Raw genomic sequence first — 27,350 nt, 5'->3', positions numbered from 1 at the left:
CCCAAGTCCTCCAAGTGCCATCTCTGCTCTATAAGTCTGGCAAGCGATCTTGTGTGGCAGGTTTGCCCAGTGCAATATGATGTTTGAATTCTTGACCGCTACTTCATTGTGCTTTGATTATGGTCCAGGTAAAATGAAATCCTTGACAGTTTCGATCTTGTCTCTTTATCAGGATGTTGTTTATTGTGTGCGTTGTGAGGAGTTGAGTCTTCTTTCTATTGCGTTCTAATAGACACGGGATTACTCGTGAATCGATGCTCCAAGTCCTCTTTGCTTTCAGCAAGCAGAGCAGTGCCATCTGCATAGAGCAGGTTGTTACTAAGCCTTCCTCCAGCCCAGTTACTGCAACCGCTTCTGACAGTCCATTTTCCTGAATTGTTTACACAACCTACAGATTGAGCAATATGAAAGGTACAGCCTTGACGCACACCCTTCCCGATTTACAACCACGCAGAAGCTTCTTGTTCTTATAGACTGCCTTCCAGTCCTCCCGGAAAAGGAGTGGCTGCCTTTTGCAGACGCGATGAAGTCCTGTTTGACTGAGTCCGACCGCCTTACAATGTGTCACCTGTGCTTAGAAACGTCCATTCAGAGCCCCAACAAGAGGCTACGTCCCCTAACAACTCGCCAGACATGCGTCAGTTGCCCTAAAGCAAGTTGTGTCTGTGACTCACCTTCCAGTCGCACTTGCTGAGTTGAGTCAATGCAGACATGAAGAGGCCTGTAAATCGTATGTGAGTGTACTCTACTACAGCAGAGACGAAAGCAACACGTGACATGTCTCCCAGTAGTAGTCCCAAAATATTGCTCCACTGACCTACATCTCCTGCTCCAATTTGCCACCCAAAGAAACCTTCTCCATGCACACAGAATCTCAGTGCTTTTGTACCATACGCTAGACAAGTAGAGTCAGGTTTTCTTAAGGTTCCACCACTAGTTAATTAATCCATTAATTAAGCTTTCCAACCACTTTTAATTAAATGCCTACTCTGCTGCCAAACACTATTGTATGCAATGTGTCCCAAAGGTCATGAGAGGAAACGCTTCCCTGGTAACATAGGTCTTTCTAGTACCCAGCCATTCCCTGGAATGCTTTCCTGGAGATGGGCATTTATATCTCATCAGGGAAACCCACAGAGACCGTTCTACTCTGGCTCAGAGGGTTTCTGTTGACTCAGAATGGACTCAATGGCAGTGATTGGTTTTGTTGTTGTTGTTTTTCAGATGGATTACTATTTAAGTTGTCACAAAAGGGAGGAGTTTGTTTTAGGAACCTTCAGGATAAACATTAGTAAACAGTAGGCATGGATGGGGAAATCTGACTCTCTTCCTCTAGTTGAACATGAGCTGGATTGTGTCCAGAAGTAGTGCTGCCATCACTGTCTACATGCATGCCAAATTCTCCAGAGACTCTCCAGCAGGCAGTCACTTGGAGAAGTACCTGTGCTATTGTACTCACTTAGAAGGGGGACACTTCTAAGTTAGGAGGTTCAGCCCCTGGTTTCTCCACGGATTGTTTTAGCAGATCCATGAACAGGGCACTGAGGATGAAGCCAAGAAGAGTCATTCCCACCTGCCCACTTGCTAACCATGTACCACTGTGAAACTACTGGTCCACTCTCTTTCAATTTCCTTGAGTATAAAATGAGGATGAAAATGCGTCTTCAAATAATTTTGAACTCAAATTAGAAGTGAACGTGCTTTGTGTGAATCAAAAGAGCCCATTCGGGTGTAAAATATGAGACTCGCTAATAGGGCAAACTTGAAAATTGTAGCTTGCTGTGTGAGGTCTGTAAGTCATTGTGCCACGAAGTCACACTTTTCAGTGTTGCAACAGAACCAAGGAGTGGACTTTACCAGGGCGAAGACCGGGAATACCAGAAATGACCACAGGGAGGTAGCCGGATGAAAGAAAGGTCACAGATGATAGAATGAAATAAGAAATAGTGATGTCTATGTTGTGAGATTCCAAGGTTTCCATGGTCTCTCAAAGAGGCAGGAAGGGCAAGGGTTTTGTAATCTTTCTGGTCAAGTTAAGTATTGACTGTTTTATCACTCATGGGAAACTAGTAACAACATTTATGGTGAAGGTAAATGGGATTATAATTATTTCATAGCATATAATGTACACAGTAGGTGTCCGGTAATTATTAGTTCTTGTCTCTTCACCCTCTTCCCTAGGGACTACATGCAGACTTGGAATTTACGTATGCTGATGAGAGGGAATATCTGCGAAACAGTTTTCCGGGTATCTCTCACAGACTTTTGCAATTACACATTTGAATGGGCCCCTCTCATGCATGCAAATTCAACGCAAGCAATAGACATAAATCACATGCTGACCCCCGTCCCCACAGACCTGCCACTGTTGACCTCAAAGTGCCTTCAAAGCAGCAAGGTTGCTCATGAATGTGGTGTTTATTAAGGACACAGCCACCTCCTCACTGGCTCCAAGTCCGTTAGTTATCTGTGCATTTTAGTCTCTGCTCTCTGGAATTGAAAAATAACCGAGCTGCAAGAAACTTGAGACAGACTGACGACCCATTTTGATACACGGGGAAACCGAGGACCAGAAAACTGAAGTGCCAGCAAACCAGAGACCCCAAAGCACTCATTTATTGTTTCAGAAGACAAATAATTCCGAAGACCCTTCCCATTTTAAGGCCAGCATGGGCATTTTATTTTCGTGTTTTAAACAATTTTTTAGATGATCAAGATTCATCTTTTTATTTACTGGTGTTTATACATATATCATGTCATAGTCCCCACTAAGAGGTCATTGTAGAGAAGATGATTGAGCTCCACTGGGAACAGCAAGGTTTGTGGTGCCAGTCCTTTCAAAGGCTCCCGGAGCAATGTCTGGGACGAGTTTCTGAAAGGTGACAGCCAGAAACAATTCTATGAAGTACATATCTACTCTGACACACGCAGGGGCATGCGTTAGAGTTGACCCCGCAGCAGCTTGTGAACTGTCTCGTTCCTTCAAGTACAAGCAAGTCCTTCAGGCATCATAGACCAGAATGTTCATCCCCACAAACGTCGGCAGGAAACAGGAACCTGTTCATCTTGCCAGGCTTCCCCTGCTGACCCTGCTCAGCCGAAGGTCGTCAAAGCCTTTCTCGGGTGGCTGGTGGCACTAGAAACTTTCCGTTGGTTTTCAATGTGGCTACTCTGTACTTGTATCTTCACTGGACTAGCCAATCCTCTTTCTCCATTTGGCAAAACTTCTCAGAAACCTGCCTAGAGTTTGAGCCGAGTTGTAAGTATCTGGCAGATGCCCATTACGCAAACGCTTTATTATAGTGCATTAGGTTTTTCCTCTAGAATTCTGATCTCAGTTTGTGTCATGAAGGCACTCAATCCCACAGTGACTGCTCCCTGCTGTTGAGTTCATTCCAATTCCTAGAGACCACATCAGGCAGAGTGGAGTTGTGTTTTTTAGGATTTCCAGTTTCCAAGGGTGCACATCTGTGGGGGTGGGGCGTGGGAGAGGGCTTTGAATAACAGATATTTATTTCCTTTCAGTAATGAAGGCCAAACGTCCAACTCAGGGTCTTGGGTATCTCAATCAATTCCCTGTTGATAGCTGGGTTGTTTCTTGGTTTCCTGGCTTGTGGCCAGTCCTCCGGTGGCACTGGTCTCCCTCGGTGTGTGCGCCCAGAGTTGTAAGTCTTTAAAAAGGCAGAATGCCTCATCTTCTTTTCTGCCAAGGGATGGTTAGTTTGACTTGCTGACCTTTCATAGAAGCAGACCAATGCTTTGCCCTCAGTATAACCAGGGCTCCTTCTAGTGACTACAGAATCAAAACTAAACTCACTCCCATGGAGTCAGAGACAGTGCAGCGTGATTCTGGAGGACAGGGCAGAGCTGCTCCTGTGCGTCTCTGAGACTGTAACTGTGTAGGGGAGTCGAAAGCCCCATCTTTCTCCCAGTGACTACAGGAAGCTATAATAAAAAGAAGAATTACTATGCACCCCCACGTGGTAGGCACATTATATGCTAACCAATTTAACTCTCACAAATAATCCTGTCAGGAGCGTGTTTTACCCAAATCACAGTAGGTTTATACGGAGTCAGGACTGAACCCCTGCCTACCTAAGGAAAGGCTGTTTCTGGGTGCATTCTTTTCCTCGGTGGTTAAACTGCCAAGAAACTGAGGCCAAATTCATACTTTCATTTCTACTTTAATTCTGGGCAAAACCTCTGGTGGTAGACATGAAGAATGTGATGAGCTGAATTGGCAGCTTAGGTGAGCACAGACCCCGCGCTAGTAGATCTTGGCTCATCGTACTCTACTCACGGTACAGAAACACAACAACACACGCATTGCTATTGAGTCGGTTCCAGCCCTGAACAAAGCAGATCTGCCCTCCAGGGCCTCGGAACCAGGAGCACTGTCGCTTCTTTCTCCCATGGAGTCCCTGGTGAAGCCCAACTGCTGACCTTGTGGTTCACAGCCTAGTTCAAACCCACTACTTCACCAACACTCTTATATCACAAGTTGGGTGAATGTACGCAGCTCTTTAATCTGACTGGACTTTAAGTCCTCATCTGTAAAAGGAGAAGGCTGACTGGAGACTTGAGAAAACAACAGTAACAACAAAACTTTGTGTTACTGTGAAAAGGTAACTGTGCACAACTAAGTCCACCCTTGTCTACAGAGCATGTGTTTTTCTTTGTGTTGACTAATAAACTGATATCGGAATGACAAAGGGGGTGTTTGTTTTTCAAACACATCATTCCTTTAGTTCCTGATGCTTCCCCCTTTCTCCTCTTCCTCCCTCCCGCCCCCCCCCCCCACCGCCACTACCATGACCCAGTTCTACCTTACAAATCCGGCTAGACCGGAGTACACACATTGGTACAGATAAGAGCTGTCGACACATGGAATTCAGGGCAGATAAAACCTCAGGAACAGTAGTGGGAGTAGCGGTATCATGAGGGTAGGGGGATGGTGGAAGGGGGAAGAGGGAGAAAGGGGAATCCATTATAAGTTTGGATATATAGCCCTCCCCCCAGGGAGACAAATAACAGAAATGTGGGTGAAGGTAGGCAATGTCAGTATAAGACCCGAAATAACAATAATATATCATTGATCAAGGATTCGCGATGAGGGTGGGAGGGTGGAGGATGTAATACCATGGGCTCAGGTAGAAAGGAAATGTTTTGGAAATGGTGATGGCAACATATGCACAATTGTGGTTAATACGATTGAATGATGGATTGTCATAAGATTTGTAAGAGCCCTCCACTAAAGTATTTTAAGAAGACAAAAGTGGACACATGACTCCTTCTTCTTCAGATGGGCCACAGGGAAGCAGGTCTATCCCTGTGCCCACATCCATGGAGGCCTCATTGGGGGAAAGGCAGTGCCAGGGCTGCAGGCTCCCGTCCTCCCAGAATCCATGCGCTTTCCTTCACATTCTTCAGAGCAGTCGTCTTTTCATCTCAATCTGTGGCCACACAGACAGGATTTCCCTGCTTCCAAAGGGGATTCCTCTCCCCCTGGAAGACATTATGGGAGGTGCCCAAGTGCCCAGACAATGCAGCTCGGCATTCTTTGGAGGTTTTCATTCTTAGTGACTAATTGGCTCCTTGCAACCATTCATTAGGATGACACCAGGTCATGGGAGACACAATGGCTTGAGAAACATCGGAGCGGTTCTAGCGCCCCCACTGCCCAGGTTTACTCCGCAGCAGCCATTGTGGCATCACTCATCGCTGTACCACACGTGCAGCTGGTCAGGAGATTTAGCTTCACAGGAGAACCAGGAGAGCAGACACCACAGAGCCTTTGCCCAACCTCTTACAGGATACTCTATTTTATTGTTCTTGGTAGCAGCATAGACTCTGCACTGGGAGGAGGATGAATGATATAGTCTCACTTGGTCACATTGCACAGGAAGAAGCCAGTAGGAGACGTTTAATTTTTATCCAAGGTCACATAACAGTTAGTAGAGATTCGAACAAAAATCCAAGTCTCCTTTTTTCTTAAACTATGATTTATATAGCATACTGCGATGTCTGTTTAATGTAGCCCTATAAAGGGATATTATTTTAAATACGAATGGAGAAATGAGTACAATAAGCACAAATAAAACTTTCCCCAAGTTTGATATCACCAGTAACTTCCAAATAGTGCTTCTCCCGGGACAAGGACAATTAAAGGGAGAACAGTGTAACTTATAGGCATCTTGGTGGCACAGTGGTTAAAACTCGCAGTTCCTAGCACAAAGGCTGGTGATTCACACCTACCAGCAGCTTAGAGGGGACCAGACGAGGCTAGTTAGTCCTGCAAACATTTACAGGCTTAGAACACCTATGGCCTGGTTCTCCCCTCCCCCACGGGGCTGCTAACCGGAATCCACTCTGTGCCACTGAGGTATGAACACAGCAATCCAAAGGCAAACAAATTGAGTAAGTTTAAGCGGGTTCCAATTGAGCATCTGAGCTACTTCTACACGTCTACCTATGTGCTTGAGAACTTACAGAGTCATTAAAAGGCATCTAGTAGTGAATCACCACAGCAATATATTTCAATGGAGAATGCCATGGTGGAAATGAAAAACATAGATATTCTGTACCATCAAATACCCTACAATTTTAATAGAACCAACTAGCTAGAAAAAGGGAGCACTCTGAGGACAGGCTGAGATAAGTGTAGTCAGTATTGAAACAAGTGGCCAGCTAGAAACTTGAAGGATGAATAGTTGTTGTAGCTCTTGAGTGGCTCATATCACATGTCTAGCCCTTAATTCCTCCTATTATACATTTACATCATTTGTAAGACTGAAATTTTCTTTTCCAGTAGGATTTTGGGAAAATTTTTTATAGATGAGGTCGCACTTATGAGGCAACTTCTTAGTTAAATGGAAGAAGAGGAATTTGGGTAAGCAGCCTTTGAATTAATTTATACCGTATCAGCCGTCTCTTTCCATCTGTGCGACATATATAATCTTTAAACCTCTTTATTGCTTTTCCTTTTAAAATTTCCCTCTCTAATTTTAGTTGTTTAAAAATTGTTTTATTGGCATATAATACATATCATACAACTCAAAAGTTCAATCATCCTAAGAAGAGTTGTGCAATCATTTTCACTATCAATTTTAAAACATTTTCTTCTTTCTTGGACTTATTCTTGTTGGCTCCCCAATTCCCCAATTCCCCAATTTCCCCAACCTTCCCTGCCATGCCTCTCTCAAAAACAAAACGCATTGATACCGAGTCAATGCCAACTCATGATGACCCTATATGACAGGGTCGAAGTGCCCTAGCGAATTTTTGCAACTGTAACTCTTTATAGGAACAGAAGAACCCCATATTTCTCCCACATACCAGCGGCCGGTTTCTAACTGCTGACCATGTGATGGTAGCCCAATTCATATCCACTAGGACTAGGAAATTATTATTCCACGTACTGACTCTACAGATTTTTCTATAGGACATAAAAGCATAGGACAGATTTTTGGACCACAATACAGGAATTGTTGACTTGTACAGATTAAAAGCATAAGTAACTGGATATTATTTACACAACAATGCAGCTCGGAGAGAGGGCAAAAAGTTCAGTAGCACTCATTCGCTGTTGATCATTCTATAGGGTCATATGTTTTCAGTGTTCAATTCTCCTTCCAATCCTGGAAAGTCTTCTTAAACTATATACTTTAAAACTTGGAGGGTCAATACCAACTTTGGTTCCTCCTCTGGATATACCAGTATAGAGATTTTGTTTCTGTCATTACTGTCCATCAGGTGTGCTAATCCCTAATTTCCATATCATTTTGCTCATTTCCCCTAGTCTTCGCTTCCATGTTTCTGAGAGCGTTTGCAGAAGCACTTCTTGAGGCTTTCCATTTGACTTTCTGTGATAATCTTACATTTTACTTCAACTCTTTCTGGGATTCTGACAGCCTTTATCAGTTCTATTACCTGGCTTTTTACAATGAGCTCTTCCGTCTTATACCTGTGCTCTTGTTTTATGTGGATAGATTACTTTATTCATTTTTAAAGTTCATGATGACATATTCGATCACAATTATTGATTATCTCAAATCATTATTTTTCAAATAGGAGCTTTCCTCTTTTATCTGATCACCCTATCGGCTCAATACCTTTTGTTTTCATTTGAGGGCTTCAGATGGACCTTTTCAATAGCAGTTATCATTGAATGAGCAGAGTTCTCATGCCACGCTCTTTGATGGTGGCATATGTTCTAAACAAGTAGAAATTCTCTTTATGTTTAAGGTTACTTGTATGGGTAAATTTATTTCGTTTAATTCTCTTCCATCAGTTTTCATAGAGCACTTCAATGCTGCTAACACAGAATGATCTCACTCTCCCCTGACTCACCAAACATTATGATGCTTTATCAAAATAGCTCACAACCAAATTCCTCTATTGTCCCCTATCTTGTCTGCTCCTTGAGATGTTATGCCAAACAGCATCCAGAGAAACGCCTATGCCTGCCCGATCATTGTTTTTCTCTGCTCCAAAGAAATGATTTTCGTGCTCCCCCACTCCCCACCCTGAGGAGGACAATTCTCTCTGCATCTCCTGGAGTCTGCGGCTGAGGGGGTCCTCCCGAAAAGTCCTCCTGAGCCTTTCTTTGCCCTTCATGCTCTTCGGCAGCTTTCCCTTGTAGATTGTGTTTCAGGCTTACAGATGTCTCCTCATTTTGTTGTGAAGATGGCACTTGCCCCTCTCTTCCCCTCTTTTGTCTGTTGGTGACTTCCAGTGGGATAGCTTAGAAAATGTCATATATATGTAGCGGGTTTAAAACTAGAAACTGCTCAATAAACCATGAATAAAAAGGTAAGCCCATAGAGAGAGAAGGGGTGAGACAGTGACTGACAGAGGTGCAAACCCACAGATGCCTTTAGAAGGACAGAAGACAGGCAGGCTGGGCCAGCCCAGGCAGACCATATGCCCAGTGGTGGACTTAGGGAAAGGCTTTTGTCCCTTGAGACCCGTGCTTAGGGAGCAGTCACGGGGTCCCAGCAGCTCCGCAGAGATCAAGTGCAACCACTCAGAGATCTAAAATATGCTGCTATGATGTCACCGGAGGAAACAAAATGGTATCCTCTTAGGGACAAGAGGTCAGATATCAGGAAGCTTGTCGAGGTATTTCAGCTGTATAGGACTTACCCTTAATGCTCAGGTGTTAACAAGCGTGAGAGTAGATTTCGATAATTTTACTTTTTCTGGGTCTTTTATTTTCTTCACTCTCTAAGGAAGTTCTTTTTAAAAATAAACTTCATCATTCTTAGAGAATGAAATAAGTAAATTCTGCTACTTTTTGGTTTACAAATAGAAAAGGTAAGAGAGGTGAATTATGTACTCCAGAAACAACACCAAAAACTCCAACAAGTGGCATAAGGCACTGCCGGTTGTATGTCTGTCTACATGTGTGTATGGTTTGTGTGCAAGAGAAGAGAAGTTCCTTCCCTTCTGCTTATACTGTTGTCCTCTCGAACCCAACTGCTCCCCTCTGACCTCTTAGGAACTCAGCGGGACACACGGTAAGACGAGTACATTCTGTGAGGAAGCGTGTTGGGGAGCTAGGAGCAAGCGTGGTGGGGTGGAGTGGAATTCTATGATGCCCTAGGAATAGCTGGGCTTGGGGCTAGAAAGTGAAGTCTTGAAGGTCACATGGCTCCTCTCTGACATATGGTGAGGCGTCTTCTGGCTTTATCTTGCCAATCATCTAATTATCTCTCAATCAAATCAGCATTCTCCATTCTAGAGACAAATAAACTGAGGAAGCTACTCCCAAGGTCAGCCTGGTGCCATTGGGAGGCTAAGAAATGAGACCTTCTGCTTTCGTATTCCTCAGGCTTGTATCCACGCCACCGAGCCATGTGTTCCTGATGCATAATTAATCACGGGAAGTGCATCACTCCATTTTCTATTATTTCTGATTCCCAGATGGCCCCTCTAATGAATTTTCTTTTCTAAAGGATCTCAGAGATGGATATTCTCCAAAACATCTACATTTACCTTCAAGAAAGCCAACGTTAAGAACCTAAGTACTGTAAGGAGATAGCTCCTTGCGTGAAGATCAACAGGAAATGACATTGAATAAGAGATTCCATTTTTCTCTGATCAAATACTCTTCCCCGTGAGCATCCCAATACCGAACACCTTGTGAGTATCTATTAATTACAATGCCCGCCCATCAACCTCTCTGGGTTACTCATGCTCTGTCTTCCTAATGCCCTTTGAGAATGGCTTTTCACTCTATGGGTCTCATGTGATCGATCAAGGCATGCCAGCACCTTTCCTTCTGATGAGTTTTCACGTGTTCAACTAATGATACATTGTATCTCATTTCTAATTTTTTTCCCATTTCAAAGTATTCGATAGGTACCATCCAGTGACGGTAAGTGTCACACAGGCATCACTAGTATCCGTTCCATATTCCACCATTGCGCTTAGCAGAAGCACGGTATTCCCTGCGCAACGAGCTCTCCTTTCACCCTCAGTTGCTGCTGTGCTAACCACAGACACTGATGTCTATAAGCTTAGCGTGTCTAGATATTCCCGTGGAAGTAGCACTACGCAATATGTGTCCTTTCTAACGGATTGATTTTATTTGAAATAATGTTCTCAAGGTAGAAAATGAGTATATGCTATTCATTTGATACTCTGATTTTTCAATGATGTAGAAAAGTGTCATTAGCCAGACTCACTAATGCCAAGAAGTTTCATGAATTAAGTTTCTCAGGAAAATCGAGCTGTGGTAACCAATGGGAAGTGTTGTCAGCGGGGTGTTTCTTTGGGTGTGCCTTTCCTGGTTGCTGACAGCGTGAAAGGAACATCAACCTGCCTGCCGTCAGGGAGTGCCAATTCTCCGTGCTTTTAAAAGATGGAGGCCCAGCTCTGCTCCTGAGTATGACCTCTCAGCAATAATTGAATTCACTAGCCAGAGTTTCTTTCTCTGCAGAAGGATGAACTTCCCTGATTCACTTAAAATCTGCAAATTCTGCAGCATAAGCCAGACCCAGAGTTAGGGTACCAGGGAATAGACTGATGAGTAAAATAGGCCCCGGGGCTAGGATAGCCCAGAGGCCAGGGGAAGAGACAGAAATGTAAAGAACCTAAGAATGCCATGTGTCTAGAGTCCTAGGAAGGAGCCTTGGAGGTAGAGGGGGTTAAGCATGTGATTACTCACCATAAGGTTGGCAGTTCAAATCAACTAGCCCCAGAATTCTGAAGGCAAAAGTTGAGACTGTCTGTTCCCAAATGAGTTCATCACAGACATTCTCTGGAGCAATTCTCTCCATTCTACAGGGTCACTATTAGTCAGAATCCACTCCGGGACAGTGGATGGGTTAGAGTCCTGGGATGTTTTCTGTTTGTAAGGTATGAAGGAAAGCAAACGTCACTACAGTCACTCTCTAACCATATCCCAAAATCCAAGCAGCTCTTTTCCTTAATGAGGGTGCTATACGTGAAGATTTTAGATTTACACACACCCATCAGAGAGGATGTCTCTCATCCAGACAGCAGATCTAGCATAGCGTACCCAGGAAAATAATCAAAACCTTTTTAGATGTACATTTTGTGTTCCTTCATGGAGCAAAAATGAAACCAAGAGAAATACTCATCTACTCTGAAATGTTATTGAGAGGATTGTAGCTTTGCCCTCCTGCAAACAAAATGTACTTACCTATAATTTAGTACAGACCAAATGATCAATTCTTATGCTAATCTTGCAAGAAGCACCAGCATTCTTGTCGCACAGTTGAGTTTTTGACATAAATTATTTGAGGCCATGTGTATTTCATCTTGGTTGACTCAAGAAATTACAAGTGTCCTAAGACTTAGTGACAGAAGTTGACATATCAAAGGATTCATAGGAACATAAACAAAAAATAAATCACCATTTCACTGCCCCTCCCCAAAACTAAATTCCTCATTTTACAAAGACCATATAACCCTTTCATTTTCAAACAAATACCCCTGCACCATTGTTATTCTAGCATAAGCTCGCATAAATCTTACAACAAGGAGCATGTTTAATGTGCTTTTTAATAGCCCTGCTTCAAGGCTCCTAACTGACATCATACCATTGCAGAATCCAAAGGGGATTACACGTGTCAGCCCAATCAATTGGTGGCAATTGTAGTACAAAAGATCTACCTGAGAACTTGCCACAGGAAACTATGCACTATATTTACCTGCCTTGTAAAAGGAAGAAGAAGGAAAAAACAGCTATTAAATTAATTGACACTAAAAGCATGTAATAGATATCTAATCTATTAATTTTTAGTTTAATATTAACCCAAGTGTCTGCTAGGACATGCATTTGACCCCTGCAGGGAACCAACTCACCATTTCAATTTTTTTGAAAGGAGAGAAATGGTTGAAGTGGGGGGGGGGTTGGAAAGGGGATGACATTCTTTCCCTTTGACCTTGTACTCAAAGATTGCATTTGTTTTTAGACCTGTATTGACTTTATGTGAGGCCAGCATCTTTGAGCCTGATGTAGCATGCTCCTTTGTAAAATTCTAAGGACCACAGGTTCAAGAGGCAGCTTTGAACGCTTAGACATTAAAAAAGGAGACATCATGAAGAAACGCTCAGGGCTACTCAAGAAACAATGAAGAATCTGGTTTCCCAGATGTCTGAGGTTTTTTTTATGCTAAGTTTTGTTTATTTACAACCCAGAAGCTGTACTTAAACTTTCGATTCCATTCCATGAACTATACTGAGTCCTCTAAGGAAAACCATAGAAATAATAATCATTCAGTTTGGTTGTATTGTACCAGGGCTGCCTGAAACCATAGAGCCTTAGTGGCTGTGAGCTGAATGGTTGGTGGTGGGAGAAAGATTGGACTTTCACTCTGTAAACAGTTCCAGTACCCACAGGGGGTCAGTATGAGTCAGCATTGACCCAATGGCAGTGAGTTCAGTTGTTTTTGGTTTTGTTGTTGTTGTTGTGACTAAAACCACAATCAATTGCCATCAGTAAGTAAATAGAGAAACACTATAGAGTCTCGTGGACCTATTTTATTGTCTGGACTATAAAAAGACCTCCTGCGCGATGATCTGGAATACTAAGCTGAAACTGAGAAGGCCTCTTGCCAAAGACTCACGAAGACATGATGGGGTCATGCTTGTTATTGGATTCTGACACCATCTAGTCCAGTGAAACCATAGAGCCCTAGGATTCTGAATCCCACAATGTTAGGGTCCAGTACAGTAAAAGAAACGCCATACTTTTGAGAGATGCAACTATCAAGCGCGTACCTTCTACAACCAAGGATGTGGCTTTCAAATAAAATGTAATCTACCGGAAAGTCAAATACTAAAAGTACAAAACAAGTTCAAAAGCAAAGCAAGATGGTCAAAGGAAGACGGTAACTTGCCACACATTCAAAGGTGGAAAAGAGGAAGATTAATGTCATGGTCTTTGCAATAAAGCACTGTCTGAACTTCGAGACTACGCAACAGAAAACTTTCAGAATCAACCAAGTTTTTCCTTCAACTGTGCAAGAACATCATTTTGTTTCTCTGCAGACAAACTGTGTATTATTTGAGATAGCCAGGTATCAACTCTCAAAGGTCAAAGAATGCCTATTAAAAGTCCATTTGTCCTGAAATCAGAAATGTCCGTGCCCTACTTTTCAGCAGCGCTGCCTTTGGCAGTCTTCCCTGAGGGACACCAGCATTTCTGTGGTAGCAAGAGGTGCAGGGGACCAAGTGCAGAACCACAGTGAGTAGTTTCACAGGCCAGGCTATCAGGGAGAAATCCACGGAGATCCGTCATTCAAAAGCACACTCCCTGAGCCACAGGGCTGTCCGTAGCATTCCACGTTCCCATCCTGTTACCACCTGCACTTCGTGGTACAGTTGCAATATATACAATATATATTCATATATTATATGTACAAGTCAGACCAGAAGCCCTACAGCATTTCCCTTACATTAGTTTTGCAAAACATGGATTTCTCAACTGGCTGGTAACCACAGACAACTAGTGTTAATTATAATAATATCAAGCAACATTTATTAGGTGCCCAAGTTTAATGGTCTTTTTAACAATCGTAGTAATTTGGAAACTTGCAATGAAGTGTTCACTTGAATGTTTTTTTAATTAAACCAAATAACTACTGGTACTTTCTTTTTCATCACACTCAAAGAACAATATAAGGCCAAGGATTCATTTTCTCACATTCCTGTCTGGTGGAATATCAGTGTACTTCAGAGGTGAGAACCATGGATTTCAGAAGATGTGGAGATTTGCAAGTATGTCTGGAATTCAAAAGAACTATAGAGTTGCTGTATTTGTCTCATTCCAGGCCCAAAGTCCTTTGCAATGGAATGGAACGTGAAAATGCAAGGCAAAAATTGCCTTCTTTTTGTATCATGTGGAAGGAAATGCAAAACATTTCTATGGCATCTCCCTCAGAAAATACAACCTATTGATCCATATAAATATATACATATATTTATATACAATTTATATATGTGTATTATATATTATATAATTTATGTATAAACACACACAAATTTATATACAATATAACCATGCATTATTTCATATACCAAACAATATTTTGTGTGAAATGTAGCATGCCTTATTATAGAGTTATCACAGAAAATTGTGTACTTACTTCACAAAAACAATCAATATTTCATTCTAGTCTCTGTTTTCTGTACACATGGCCAAATTCAACAAGTCTGATAGACTAAGTTAACACCCAGGTGGTTCACAAAGAACAGAGGTTCTCTGGCCAGCTCCAGACTCACATCGCTCACTGAAAGGGAAGAGGGAGAAGAATAGAGCCACAGAGGACTTTTTCAAAAATATTTCTTAAAAAAATAATTGCTTTCAAGTAGAAAGCAAATGTTTTGAGAATGATGAGGGAAACAAATGTACAGGAGTGCTTAACACAATAGATGTATGCGTGGATTGTGATAAGAGTTGTACAAACTCCCAGTAAAATGATTTAATTTTTAAAAGGCTTTAATAAGAAGTATCATCCAGCAGAATTTATGAATGCAGTACAAGGGGGACACAGGGCATGCATAGATGAGGCGGAACCTATGGCCAGATATTCAAAGGAACAGGTCATTTGGTCAAGTGACTCAATGAATTGCACTGGGCACCTTCTTTTATGACCTGGGATTTATTTACTGGACAAGTAGCAGCTTCATACTCGAATGTCTGCCTAAGTTCATGCCTCTTCATTCTCAAAAGATGACATAGTGGTCTTTGATGAGTGGCTCCATACAGTCTCTTCCCAAGCTTCGCTTGGACCCCTTTCCAGCCTGTGTTCTGGAATGCCCAAGACTCTCTCTACCTTGAATTATACATTCATTTTTAACCTTTGATTAATACTATCAATTTAGGGAAGTCGAAATGCTTAGTAGTAGATCACAGAGTTCAAAGGAAGATTTTTTCTATTAATTTAGCTTCTATTAGAATACATGAACAAGTACATAGCATTGAGATTGGATGAAGACCCAATAGCAACCTGCAATATACAGATGACACAACTTGCTTGCCAAAAATGAAAAGAACTTAAAACATTTACTGATGAAGGTCAAAGGCTACAGCTGTTAATGTGAAGTTGACCTGAATCTGAAGACAATGAAAATCTTCACAACTGATCTGACAAACATCATAATAAATAGGAAAAAACTGAAGTTGTCAATAATTTCATTGTATGTGTACCAACAATCAATGTCCAATGAAAGAATCAGTCAAGAAACCAATGTTATTGCAAAGGGAAAATCTACTACATCTGACCCACACCATGGTCTTTTCAATCACCTCACATACTTGTAAGAGCCAGACCATGCAAAAGGAAACCAAAAAACAGGTGCATTCCAACTGTGGAGTTAGCAAAGACTATTGAATAAACCATGGATTTTCAGAACAGTCAAATCAGTCTCAGATAATGTACATCCACAATGCTCCTAAGACACACCGATGGCAGACTTAAGCTCACTTACCTTGGACATCAGGAAAGATCAACCACCAGGGGTGAGGGAAAAAAACAACTTTATGTTTGACAGAGACTCAGAGGAACATCCTAAGCCAGATACAACAGCACAGTAGCCATGATCGTGAAGATAGCACAGGCGTGGGTAATGTTTGCCTTGTTAGGAATAAGGGCACCACAAATTGAAGCGGACTCTTCAACAAGCCTCCATCCCAATGCATCAGCACACCCAAAAGTCCCTCTTAAATTTTGGAATTAAATATTGCTTTCGGAAGTAAGTACAACAAAGTATATTTTCCCAATGCAATTCAATTAAGAAAAAGAAAGGCTAAAAATGGAAAAAGAAGATGAAAACAAAATTCCTAGGAATTTATTCCACACATACTGTGACATCCTATCCATGACACAAATCTGGATCTAAGTGCTCTGCCAGCCAAGGCAAAAGAAAATAAGGGGCATGATTGATGGCATCAAACAAGCAGCCAATTGATGCAAACAAAATACGTTGTGCCTCAGCTCATCCTGATACATAGAAAAGAATGTTCTCGCGCAGATCCTCTTCAAGACAGCTGTGCTGCAAATAACAAAATCAACTACTCAAGTCTCACATGAAGCAGCTAGTTTATCTCACTCTTTCAGTTGCTGGAATTCAGTTCAGGGTAGAGCACCCATTCCTACTGTCAGCAGTTAGTGGCTTCTTTCCACGTGATCAATACTATGCTTGGCAATGGGCACACTCTGCCAGACAAAACAGACCTCCCCCTTCCCCTCAAGAGTCTGACAGCAAATAACTGTGGGTCTATGTGCACACGATTTGATAAAATATATGGAAGATCTAAACGGTATGTCAATAGAGAACAGTGAGGGGTGTACACAGAATCAAGAAGGCGACATTTTAAAAATGTATCTTGAAGTATGAGAAGACAGGTGTGCAGAGTGGTAGGAGAGGCATTCCTACAGAGGAGAGGAAGGAACCTGCTGTGCAGGGAGGCACCCAGTCATTGGGCAGTGTTGGAGAGAGAACAAAGTGTGAACTCCCGCAAGCTGAAGTCTCTAATGACCTGGGTCTCCCTAAGCATAGATTTAGGATCTCTAGTTTAGGGATTCTTAGCAGGAGTTCATAGAAATAATTCAGGGGTATGTGAACTTAGAAAAAATGACATCTTTTCTTTTCACGAACTGTTCTGCTGACTAACCTTTAGCATTCCCTCCATTATGAATGTAGGCACCAATCCAGAGATCAATGGAACTCACAGAAATATCTGTGTGCATGACCTTTGTTGAAAACATTGCAAAATAGCATTTAGTCTCAACACTACTTCAAAATGACGGCCCTTGTAAACTTGCCAATTGGTATTACTTATTTAATGTCACTTTAGAAGTTCGTATGCTACTCAAGACCAATTTGCATTATATTTTTACACCATACGGACTTCCTTCAAAGCAACAGCCTTCAGCATAACGTGTATCCTCTGAGATGCTCTTTCTATTTCATGCATTGAGGAACTTTATCCTAAGAAGTTCAGAAGCTTCACCGGATTTTAATGGATAACCAAGCAATCAATATATTATTATTAATAATAATAATAATAAAAGTCAAACCTCTGTCCTAGAACAACTGTTCTTAACATTTTTTTAGTATAGTGAATGAACTAAATTTCACTTTTCACAAATTACCTAATTATAATCTCCGAATGGTAATGGTTCCAGGTAATTATTTAATATCCATTTAATAGTTAGCCTGCTTCATTGTAGAGATTGATAGACATTGTCAAAATTGGTCAAGGGAATACCTGGGGAATGCACCATGATGTTTCTTGAAATGTTCTATTCTAAAATCAAGTTTCGAATTTCATTGCAAAATATGGCAACAATATAGTTAAATGGTGAGTTTTTACATTAAAGAAGTTATGTGAAACTCCCAACCTAGTCGTGAAACACTCAGTAAAGATTCATAAATGTACTTTGGACAACTATTTATTTGTAGAATTCTACTGATGGACTTTCTTCCATTTTGTTGAAGCATATATACTGACATATAATGTAGAGAGCATGCTTTCATTCCCACAACTAAGGAGTAAAGAAGATATTGAGTTTATTATTTAAATATTCCTGGGGGTGGGGAAGACGGGGTCTATGGTAGTACCAAGACTCTGGGAGCTGAGTGTTGTGATTTAGGACAATTTTTCCCATCAAATTAGTTCATTCCAGGAGAGTATCTCTGAGACTGGTCATAAGTTCGACAACTTCATTATGCCAGTGGTTAAAATTTTGGGCTCTTAAAAGAAGTCTCGTGTAAATTATTCCTGCGTTGGTAGGGTACTAATTAAAGAGTTGCACATTAGAAGAAAGCATTAAATATAAGGAGAGAGGCTACTTCATATAGCATCTCAAGAATGTGATCCTAGTTATTAGAAATCTCAGGCATGGCAGAAACACATCAATCCATTATGAAATAAATTAACTTCCAGTCCTAAAAGTATTACCAAAAATGCATGCAATAGCTGACCTATAATACATATAAAAAGCACACCAAAAAAACAACAAAAAATTAACAGATACATATATTAGGAACACACTTTTAAATAATATGATTCTGTGAAATGTTAAAAAATAATAAAATAACAGTTTATAAATTATTAAGGGTTCATGAGGGAGGGTAAAAAGGAAAATGAGCTGATTCCAGGAATCCAAGCAGAAGGCAAATTCTGAGAATGTTGAGGGCAACAAATGTATAAGTGTGCTTTACACAATTGATGTATGTATGGATTGTGATAAGAGTTGTATAAACAATAATAATAATAACAATTTGTATTTTTACAAATAATAATTTGTATTTTTCAAACAAATAAAGCAAATATTAAAATTGAGAGCACAAGATATAGGTTTATTAAAAGGGGTGATCAGCACTAAAGACAAATGTGTGTATAAGCAAATGTGGTGAAGAAAGTTGATGGTGTCTGGCTATCAAAAGGTATAGCATCTGGGGTCTTAAAGTCTTGATGGTAAACAAGCAACCATTTAGCTCAGAAGCAACAAAGCCCACATGGAAGAAACAGAACAGCCTATGTGACCACAAGGTGTCAAAGGGATGAGATATCAGGCATCAAAGAACAAAAAATCATATCATTGTGAATGAGGGGAAGTGTGGAGTAGAGACCCAAAGCCCATCTGTAGGCAACTGGACACCGCCTTACTGAAGGGTCGCAGGGTGGAGACGAGCCAATCAGGGTGCAGGGTAGCAATGTACACTGGTACAGAAAGGAACTGGAAACACAGAGAATCCAGGACAGATGACCCCTTCAGGACCAGTGCTGAGAGTGGCGATAGAGGGAGGACGGAAGGAAGGTGGGGTAGAAAGGAGAACTGATTACAAGGATCTATATATAACCTCACCAATGCCTCCCCAATGCCACATTTTCCTCTTTGCTTCTAACTTTTGCATTCCAATGGCCAATAATGATCAAGCCACCTTGAGATATATAATTCTCAATAACCTCACATGCATGTGAAAGTTGGACACTGAAGAAGCAAGGCTGGAGAAGAATTGATACATTGGATAATTGTGATGATGATGAATATTTAAAGTACCAGGAACTGCCAAAAGATGAAACAAACCTGTCTTTGAAGACATACAGCCAGAATGCTCCTTAGGAGCAAGGGTAGCACGACTTTGTCTCACCTCCTTTGGATGTGTTATTAGGAGAGATCAGAACCTGGAGAAGGACATCAGGTTTGGTAAAGCAAAGGGAGAGTGAGAAAAATAAAGAAGACCATCAACGAGATGGATCAACACACTGGCTGCAATCATGGCCTTAAACATAAGAACAGCTGTGAGGATGGAGCAAAGTGGAATAGTACTTTGCTTTGTTGTCCATGGGCTTTGGATGAGATGGAATGAACTTGACAGCACCCAACTACAGAAAATATGCATATATGGTTGTCCGCTGATGATGAGACCTTGTTTTCACAGTAATACCATGAAGGATCTATTGTAAAAGTTACTAAAGGATGGAAAGTAAAAGTTTGGGGGGAAAAAAGGTATAGCATAGAAAACTTAAAATAAACTTGGCATACACTTAGTAATATTAGACAAAATGAGACAACTAGAAACAAAAGCTACAGAACTAAAAGAACTCAAATAATTATAATTATCAGGAAAAGATAACTATTTGAAATTTATGTACATCTAATAATATGACACCCAAACCTATAAAATTAATATCAAGAGAAATAATCTCCATGAGTGGAAATAAAATCCACAGTTAGTGTAAGGTTTTATACTTCACATTAATTAATAGTTCAAGTAGAAAAACAGCCCATTAGTACAAGTATACAATATTTGAATAACATGATGAGAAAATTTTCCCTATTTGACACTGTCTCCAACATATGCAGTTCAACCATTTTTGAAGAATGCAGAAAATGTTTACAAACATTAACTATGCATGGTACCAAATAATAAATATAGATTGTTTTCAAGTTACTGAGGCATAATGCAATTACTCTAGTAGTCAACAATGAGCAAATTTAATAGAAAGTTCTGGTATACTGAGAATTAAGGTGTACAATATTTTCTTTTATCACATGGGTAGAAGGAGACCTTATGGGTTATTAGAAAAATATTGTTATCTTAAAATCCATTTTAGTATCTTAAATACTTAAAATACTAAACAAAATCTGAACATTATAACGTGGTGGAAGGAAATTTATTAATTTCATTGTTTGAGCCATGCCTCTGAAACTCCCCAAAATAATTGGGGAGACCATGCAAATGCAGTGCTTTAATTGCCTCTCCCATGGCCATCTTTGGAATGGAAGCAGAAAGAAAGACTTCTCAGGACAATTGGAGGCACACTGTCTTCAAGGTCTCTGTCTGAAATGCCAGAGGCCAAGACCAGAGACACCAGAGGAAACCATAAAACAAAATAGCGGAGGAACACGAAGTCTATGAACCTGTGCAGGAGAGTAGAAGACTGGCTTGCTTCCTGGATCAGGGAGGCAGAGGTAAGGGACCATGTGGCTGAGAGGCTGCGCACTAGAGAGAGAGACTTGACTGCTGGCTGAACCAAGGAGAGGTATGGCATTGGACCAATGACTAGATCTTTACTGTTTACTAATCCAAGTTTATGCTAAACTGCTTACTAATCCTAGTTTATGCTGAACTGCTACCTCCCTAGTAAATCCTCTTCATAGTGATTACTGTTTGTGAATTCTCTGAATTCTCTGTGGATACTGCAACCAATTCTCAAACCCAGCACAGAAGCAGAGTGCCATGGGAGAATAATGGGGGTCAGAATAGGTTAAAGAAGGATGGAGGGCAAAGGCATGTCTGAGCATGACAACAGGGAAGCCAGAGGAGGTCAGATATGATCCCCATGCCATTTTCCCATAAGAAAAGCAAGAAGAAATGTATAACCTTATATAAATACATATGCAGATAAAAAACCTAGACATATGTTAGTCTGGCAGGCATGGCTCTGCCTTTGTGAATTAGTCTTATTGAAAATATTGCCCTATCCCCAACCCTCATTGTTCATGTAAATAGTGTCCAGGTACTTAAGCATTTAATCTGTACAAATCAACAATTTATGCATTACAGTTTATTATACAAGTCTAATTTCCTTTGCTTAACAATATTTAAAATTCTTTACCATTGGCTAAATTAATGACACTATCATTAATTACTATCAATAGAATTACCATATATATGCCCCACAGGGATGGTTTATCATGTTCCCTATTATAAAATCATAATGATGTCTCTAAAGTGAACCAGAGGCATAGATAAACTGTAGAAATATGAATAGATTTGGGGCTTACACTTAGGCACAGCCCTCCGCTAAGAACAATGAGTTCTTAGGATATGGCCATACTCAATACTCACCCTCATGACCATATGGGTGCTCTAGCAAAGTGTGGTGAAAACACTAGATGGTGCCTGGCTAACAGAACGAATGGCATCAGGGTTTAAAAGGTGTGTTTTCAAACAAGCAGCATCTGAATGAGGCCTCAAGGAAGTTCACATGGAAGAAGTATACCTGCCTGTGTGATTCAAGGTTTATAAATAATGTAATCCAAATCAGGAGCGAATGGTATCAGAGATAAAATTGTGAACACCCAGTTTGTAGAAGCCTATGAATGACGGTGGACCCAAATCAATGTATGCCATCCCTAGATGGATCAAACCTCCAGTGGGCCCCTGCAAGGGCTCTTATATCAATGGCTGTGAATAGTCCTGCTCTCAGACAGACGGCATTGTAAAGTGGGTTACGGCAGAGCTAGTGAGGTTAAAATGTAACATCTTATCATCTGATATCCCTTTGGACCTAGTTTAAAGTTGTTTCCGTTAATATTTTCTACTTTCTTTTCCATTGAGGTTCCCCCCCCCACTTCATTTTGTTATTATTGTTGGTTTTTGTTGTTTTGTTGTCTTGTTTTGTATATTGTTCTGTATATAAAATTCAGAATAATTAAATCTCTAGAGACAGTAACTGGATTCATAATTACCTAGCGGTAGAGCAGGGGAGGTTGGCCAGAAATGAGAAACCAACAACGAAGAGTACCAAAAAGAAGAAAATGTTCTCAAAGTAGTTGTGGTGATGACTGCACATATGATTGAACTGTTGAATTTTATCATATGTGCTTAATATGCCAAGAAAACTATTTAAAATTTTTAAATAAAACCCTTTTATTGAGAATAATGTTTATATAATTAATCTCTAACATTTCTTTTCTATTTCAAAATAAATTTTAGAGATTAATTAAGTAAACATTATTTTCAATAAATAAGAAAAGGACTAGCAAACTATATCCCCAAATCACAATAAAATAGATATAAGGCATATTCTAAGTAAAACCAAAGATTATTCAAGAAAAGTCAAATGTACAGTAGGAAGGATCAATATTCCCAAAAGTTAGTTCTTAGAAAATAATGACAAAATCGATAAACAATGCTATAATGCTGTCATTTGGCATTGACCCAATGGCAGTGAGTTTGGTTGGGTAGATACAATATCCACTTATGATGAAAAATTCCTAGAAAGCTATGTATACAACGGAATATTCTCAATCTGACCAAGAATACCTTCCAAAATTCTATAGCAAATATCCTAATTTTGACAATTTAAATGCATTCTGTAAAATAGGTAACATTGTCTCTTCTTATCACTTCAATTGAACATTGCACTACAAGGTCTAGAACAAGAGTTGGCAAACTTTTGAGATGTAAGAGTCAGTCTTGTCCCTCACAACAACTTAAAAATTATTTGAGCCATAAATATATGTTTACAAAGGAAATCACCATTATTTGGATAATATCCCTTGAAATTTGGAATTTTACTTCAGAGCCATGTTATGAACTGAAAGAGCTGCATATAGCTCGCAAGCCAGAGGTTGCCAACCCCTGGTCTAAATAATGGGGAAAAGAAATAAAAGGCCTGAAGATAGGCACATAATAAATTAAATCGTCATTATTCACCAATGTTATGGTCATATGACAGGAAATCCATGATAAGCTATGAATGAATTATAAGTGAATTTAGCAAGGTTACTAGATACTTGATCAATATGTAAGGATACATTGAATCTTTACTGGATAAAAAACAGAAATACATGTAATTCATGAGGAAAAGATCTTATTTGGCCAACGCGATTTCAGCACAGCAATGGTGGACAGTTCCATGCATATTACCAGTGTCCCAACACCCACAGACTTCATGGGAAACACGTCTTTGTACAGATCCACTCCAGATGTCCCGTAATAAATAGTAATGCTCCTGGGGACAATGGTCAACTGAAGGAATTCATCCTCAATTTGTTTTCAGACCAAATCCCAATTGTCCATCATGGTAGTAGGTTATTAACACAGGCTTATTGACTCTTCCTTTGCACACTCCGACCCTCACCTCTCTGGTTCGTGGAATCACGATCTAAATACACAACATGTGTTCATAGCCTCATTGCCAGCTTTCCTTCCTGGAGAATTAAATAAGATCAGTAACTAAGCATGAATCTCACAAGGGAAGTGTAACATCTCTCTACAGGAAACTACAAAATATCACCAAGAGAAGATAAAGAAGACTAAAACAAATGAAAGTTTACAAAGCACTGTGGGACAGGGAGACTATATATTATACCCATATTCACCCAAAATTGATCTAGGCATTAATTGCAAATGCAATGAAAACTCAACAAGAGACATTGTTTTCGACATTTGGCAAGCTGAGAGTAAAATTTTACGGAAATTAAGAAGTCAACACGTAGCTAACCCACTCTTAGAGAGTCATCAATTCAAGAGTGGCTTTGATGGACAGTCCTGTCTGGAGGTCTCTCCTGAAGTGGCAGGCAGATGGTACCGGGGCTGGGATCCTCTCATATATTTCCTGGCTCATAATTCTGATCCTGAGCCTAAGAAGACTCAAATAACTGAGGGATGGAATAGCTGAGGCATCCTTGCCATGTCTTCATCTGGATGTGAGTTCTCCACACAGGCCAAAAGGCATGTGTCCCTACAGAAAGGGAGAGCCACTGTGTCCTAGCGTCACTCGTTCTACTCATTGAAGCAGTCACAAAGTCTACACAATACTCAAAGGAGGACAACTCACTTCCCCTTTCTGTGGGAGGAGTATCAACTAATTCATGTCAAATAATTTCTGTATTAAAAGTATCACAGAAATGCTTCGCGTCCCAAATTATTTACACTTCTTTCATACACAACATATGGGCACCACTTCTTAAAATCCACACAAATCTTCCATGCTAATGCCCTAGGCGCAGGCTTGAGGGGCAGGATTTTCTCCTTTAAATCGGAACTCGGTGCAGAGGACATCTTTGGGTGTGGTGTCTGGAATAGGGTGCTTTGATACAGTTTCTCTCTATGTGAAGATCTGAAAACTATAGACACATGTTAGTTTTACACACACATGGTATGAACAAGAAGCCCTTGAAAAAGGACCAGTCAGGAGGTATACGTTATTAATATTAAGATTTTGAAAGGTACAGCCTTTTACAGGTAGCTCGATTAGGAGAAAGGGAGGTTGTCTCCACCAAATGCGTACCCTAAATGAAACTCAGTTGGCCCTGCCACAAGACACGCGGTTGCAAAAGAATCAGGCACACTACTTAGACCCCTATGGGAAAATCCAGAACTGGGCATGCACAGACCCAGGCCACCTATGTATGCCCACGGGGAAGCCAACCTGGGCCCATCCCCAATAGGCACCAGCAATGTTACATCACACAGGTGTGCCAAAACTCAGCCAATAAGGTTTCCCAGTGCCCCCAACCATGACCCCCACCCCAAAGTGGGGATCTGAGGGGGAAATAGCACACTGAGGTAAGCCACTCCCTCTTGTTCCGGTTCTCTCCTGCAGGTCAGAGGTGAGACTTGTCCCTTGTGCATGGCTCGCAGGCACCTCTGTGCCCTCTGGGCCCGTTCTCCCTTGGTTGTCCTGCTCTGGGTTCAGGCACTCTCTTGGCTCTGTGACTCTTTTGCCATCCCAGCCATTTTCAATCACAAACTTGCCCAGGCCCCCCATCCAGTGATTGTGTGGACTTTTGGAGACTTCCCTTACCCTCCCTAAAGTTACTTCGATTTACAAAAGTGCTTCTGCCATGTGCCATGCTTCTTACAGTCTTGAGAAGTGAGAACCCAGGTAAACCACCCCAGAAACCCAACATGAGGTGGAATTGGAGTTAACGTATGTTATTGAGAGACATGTAGAAGAAGCGCTATTGACACTCACTTTGAAAGTGGAGGGAAATTGGGAGGCACATAGAAATCATTGGTCTATAGAAATTCAGAAATACATCTCAGCACAGGTTGTCATTTCTTTGATTTAGGTTAAGTGCTCTACCCCAGAATGATTCGTCCCAGCTCTTGAATTTTCCCAATGGATTCTTGGCTATGTCCTCTGAGTCATCTTCATTACACACACACACACACACACACACACACACACACACACACACACACACAGAAAAATGACTGAGGTTTGTATTCAAAAAGTTTCTCAGCTGGCTGACTTTTTCTACATAGAAATTTAGGATTCCAAAGGCCTCTTTCTATATTGTACTGTTTCTAGATTTTTTTCTATCAGCTGATATGATTTTTTAAATATAAGTTTTAATATATTTGTTATTAACTCCATTGGGGAAAAACATTATGTATGGATATGTATATTATATATATATTATTTATATATATTTAAACTCTTCTCTACCCAGCGCTTCATAAAAGGCTGCGTGAGAAAATGTCCTTAAAACGCTTATAAATTCCATTGCTTAATAAAGACTGAGTCTCACTGATTAAATTCTTTCTTCCCTTTTCTTTTATTCTTTAAATAGCAACAACTTATTCTCTCACAGTTCACAAGGCTAGAAGTCTGAAGTCAAAGTGAAGCTCTAGGGGAGGTCCTTGTAGGTAGACCCTTGAGTTCCTTGGTGTTCCTTGCTGTTTCTCCGCATCTGTCTTCTCCATCCATTTGTGTCTTGCATCTATTCTGTTGCTATGTAGATAGTTGATAGATAGATAGATAGATAATAGATATAGATATATGTGTGTATGTATATATAACTTTATATTATTCTTTGAGTGAAAGTTTACAGAGAAAATTAGTTGTCCATTCATACACATTTTGTTTCCTGACATTGATTACAATCTCAACAATGGGAAGTATTCTTTCTACTTCTTCCCTGTCTGTAAGATTTCTAATTTTCTTTCTTCCCTATGGCTTCTAACCTATTTCTATGCAAATGCTGCCCTTTTGAATTTGTATGGTTGATTGTTCTAATGAGTGCACACCTACTTGATGTTATTGTTCACCTTATGGTCCCATTTATTGCTTGAATAAAAGGTGAGCTATTGGGGTAAATTTAGTTCTAGGATTGAAGGAGATGAAGGGTCATAATCGGTCATTCTACCAGTGCCTAGGAAAACAGTAAGCCTGATTCTTTTTTCTTAATAGCCTTTTTATTGTGAATTGAGTGAAGGTTTACTGAGCCGATCAACACTTTTAGATTCAACAATTCATATATATTCTTTTTCTTCTCATTCACTGCAATCCCTTCAATGTAGCATCACCTACACCCCCTCCTCCCTGCCTGTCCAAGCTGCAGCCATGCAGAATGCCTCTCAGAAGCTAGAATGCTGACACTTCAGCTCTCTTACTTTGGAGAAGTTATCATGAGGGGCTAGTTCCTGGAAAAAGACATCTTGTTTGGTAAAGTTGGAGGATTGGTGAAGAAGAAGCAGCTCGTGAGGAAGATGGATTGAAACAGCGACTGCCTCAGTGAGCTCACAACAGCGAGGCTGGCCCAGGACTACACCGCTGTTTATGCTGCTGGACATGGCATTCCTATGAGCCAGAATCAATTCTGCAGCAACTAACAACTCTC

At 40.6% G+C, this 27,350-nt stretch overlaps 1 protein-coding gene across 1 annotated transcript in view; it reads left to right on the top strand.

The window, feature by feature from the left end:
- The first annotated feature begins 523 nt into the window (after nucleotides 1–523).
- Nucleotides 524–27,350, top strand: part of PLRG1 (pleiotropic regulator 1) — a 38,093-nt gene continuing 11,266 nt past the window's right edge. Inside the window, 2 exon segments of the mRNA XM_075550903.1 lie at nucleotides 524–637; nucleotides 2,182–2,248. Coding sequence (XP_075407018.1) covers nucleotides 524–637; nucleotides 2,182–2,248 — 181 coding nt within the window.

Source organism: Tenrec ecaudatus, chromosome 5 (assembly GCF_050624435.1).
Source record: "Tenrec ecaudatus isolate mTenEca1 chromosome 5, mTenEca1.hap1, whole genome shotgun sequence".
NCBI lineage: Eukaryota > Metazoa > Chordata > Mammalia > Afrosoricida > Tenrecidae > Tenrec > Tenrec ecaudatus.
The sequence above is the reverse complement of the archived record's forward strand: the minus strand, read 5'-3'. Positions and strand labels throughout refer to the sequence as shown.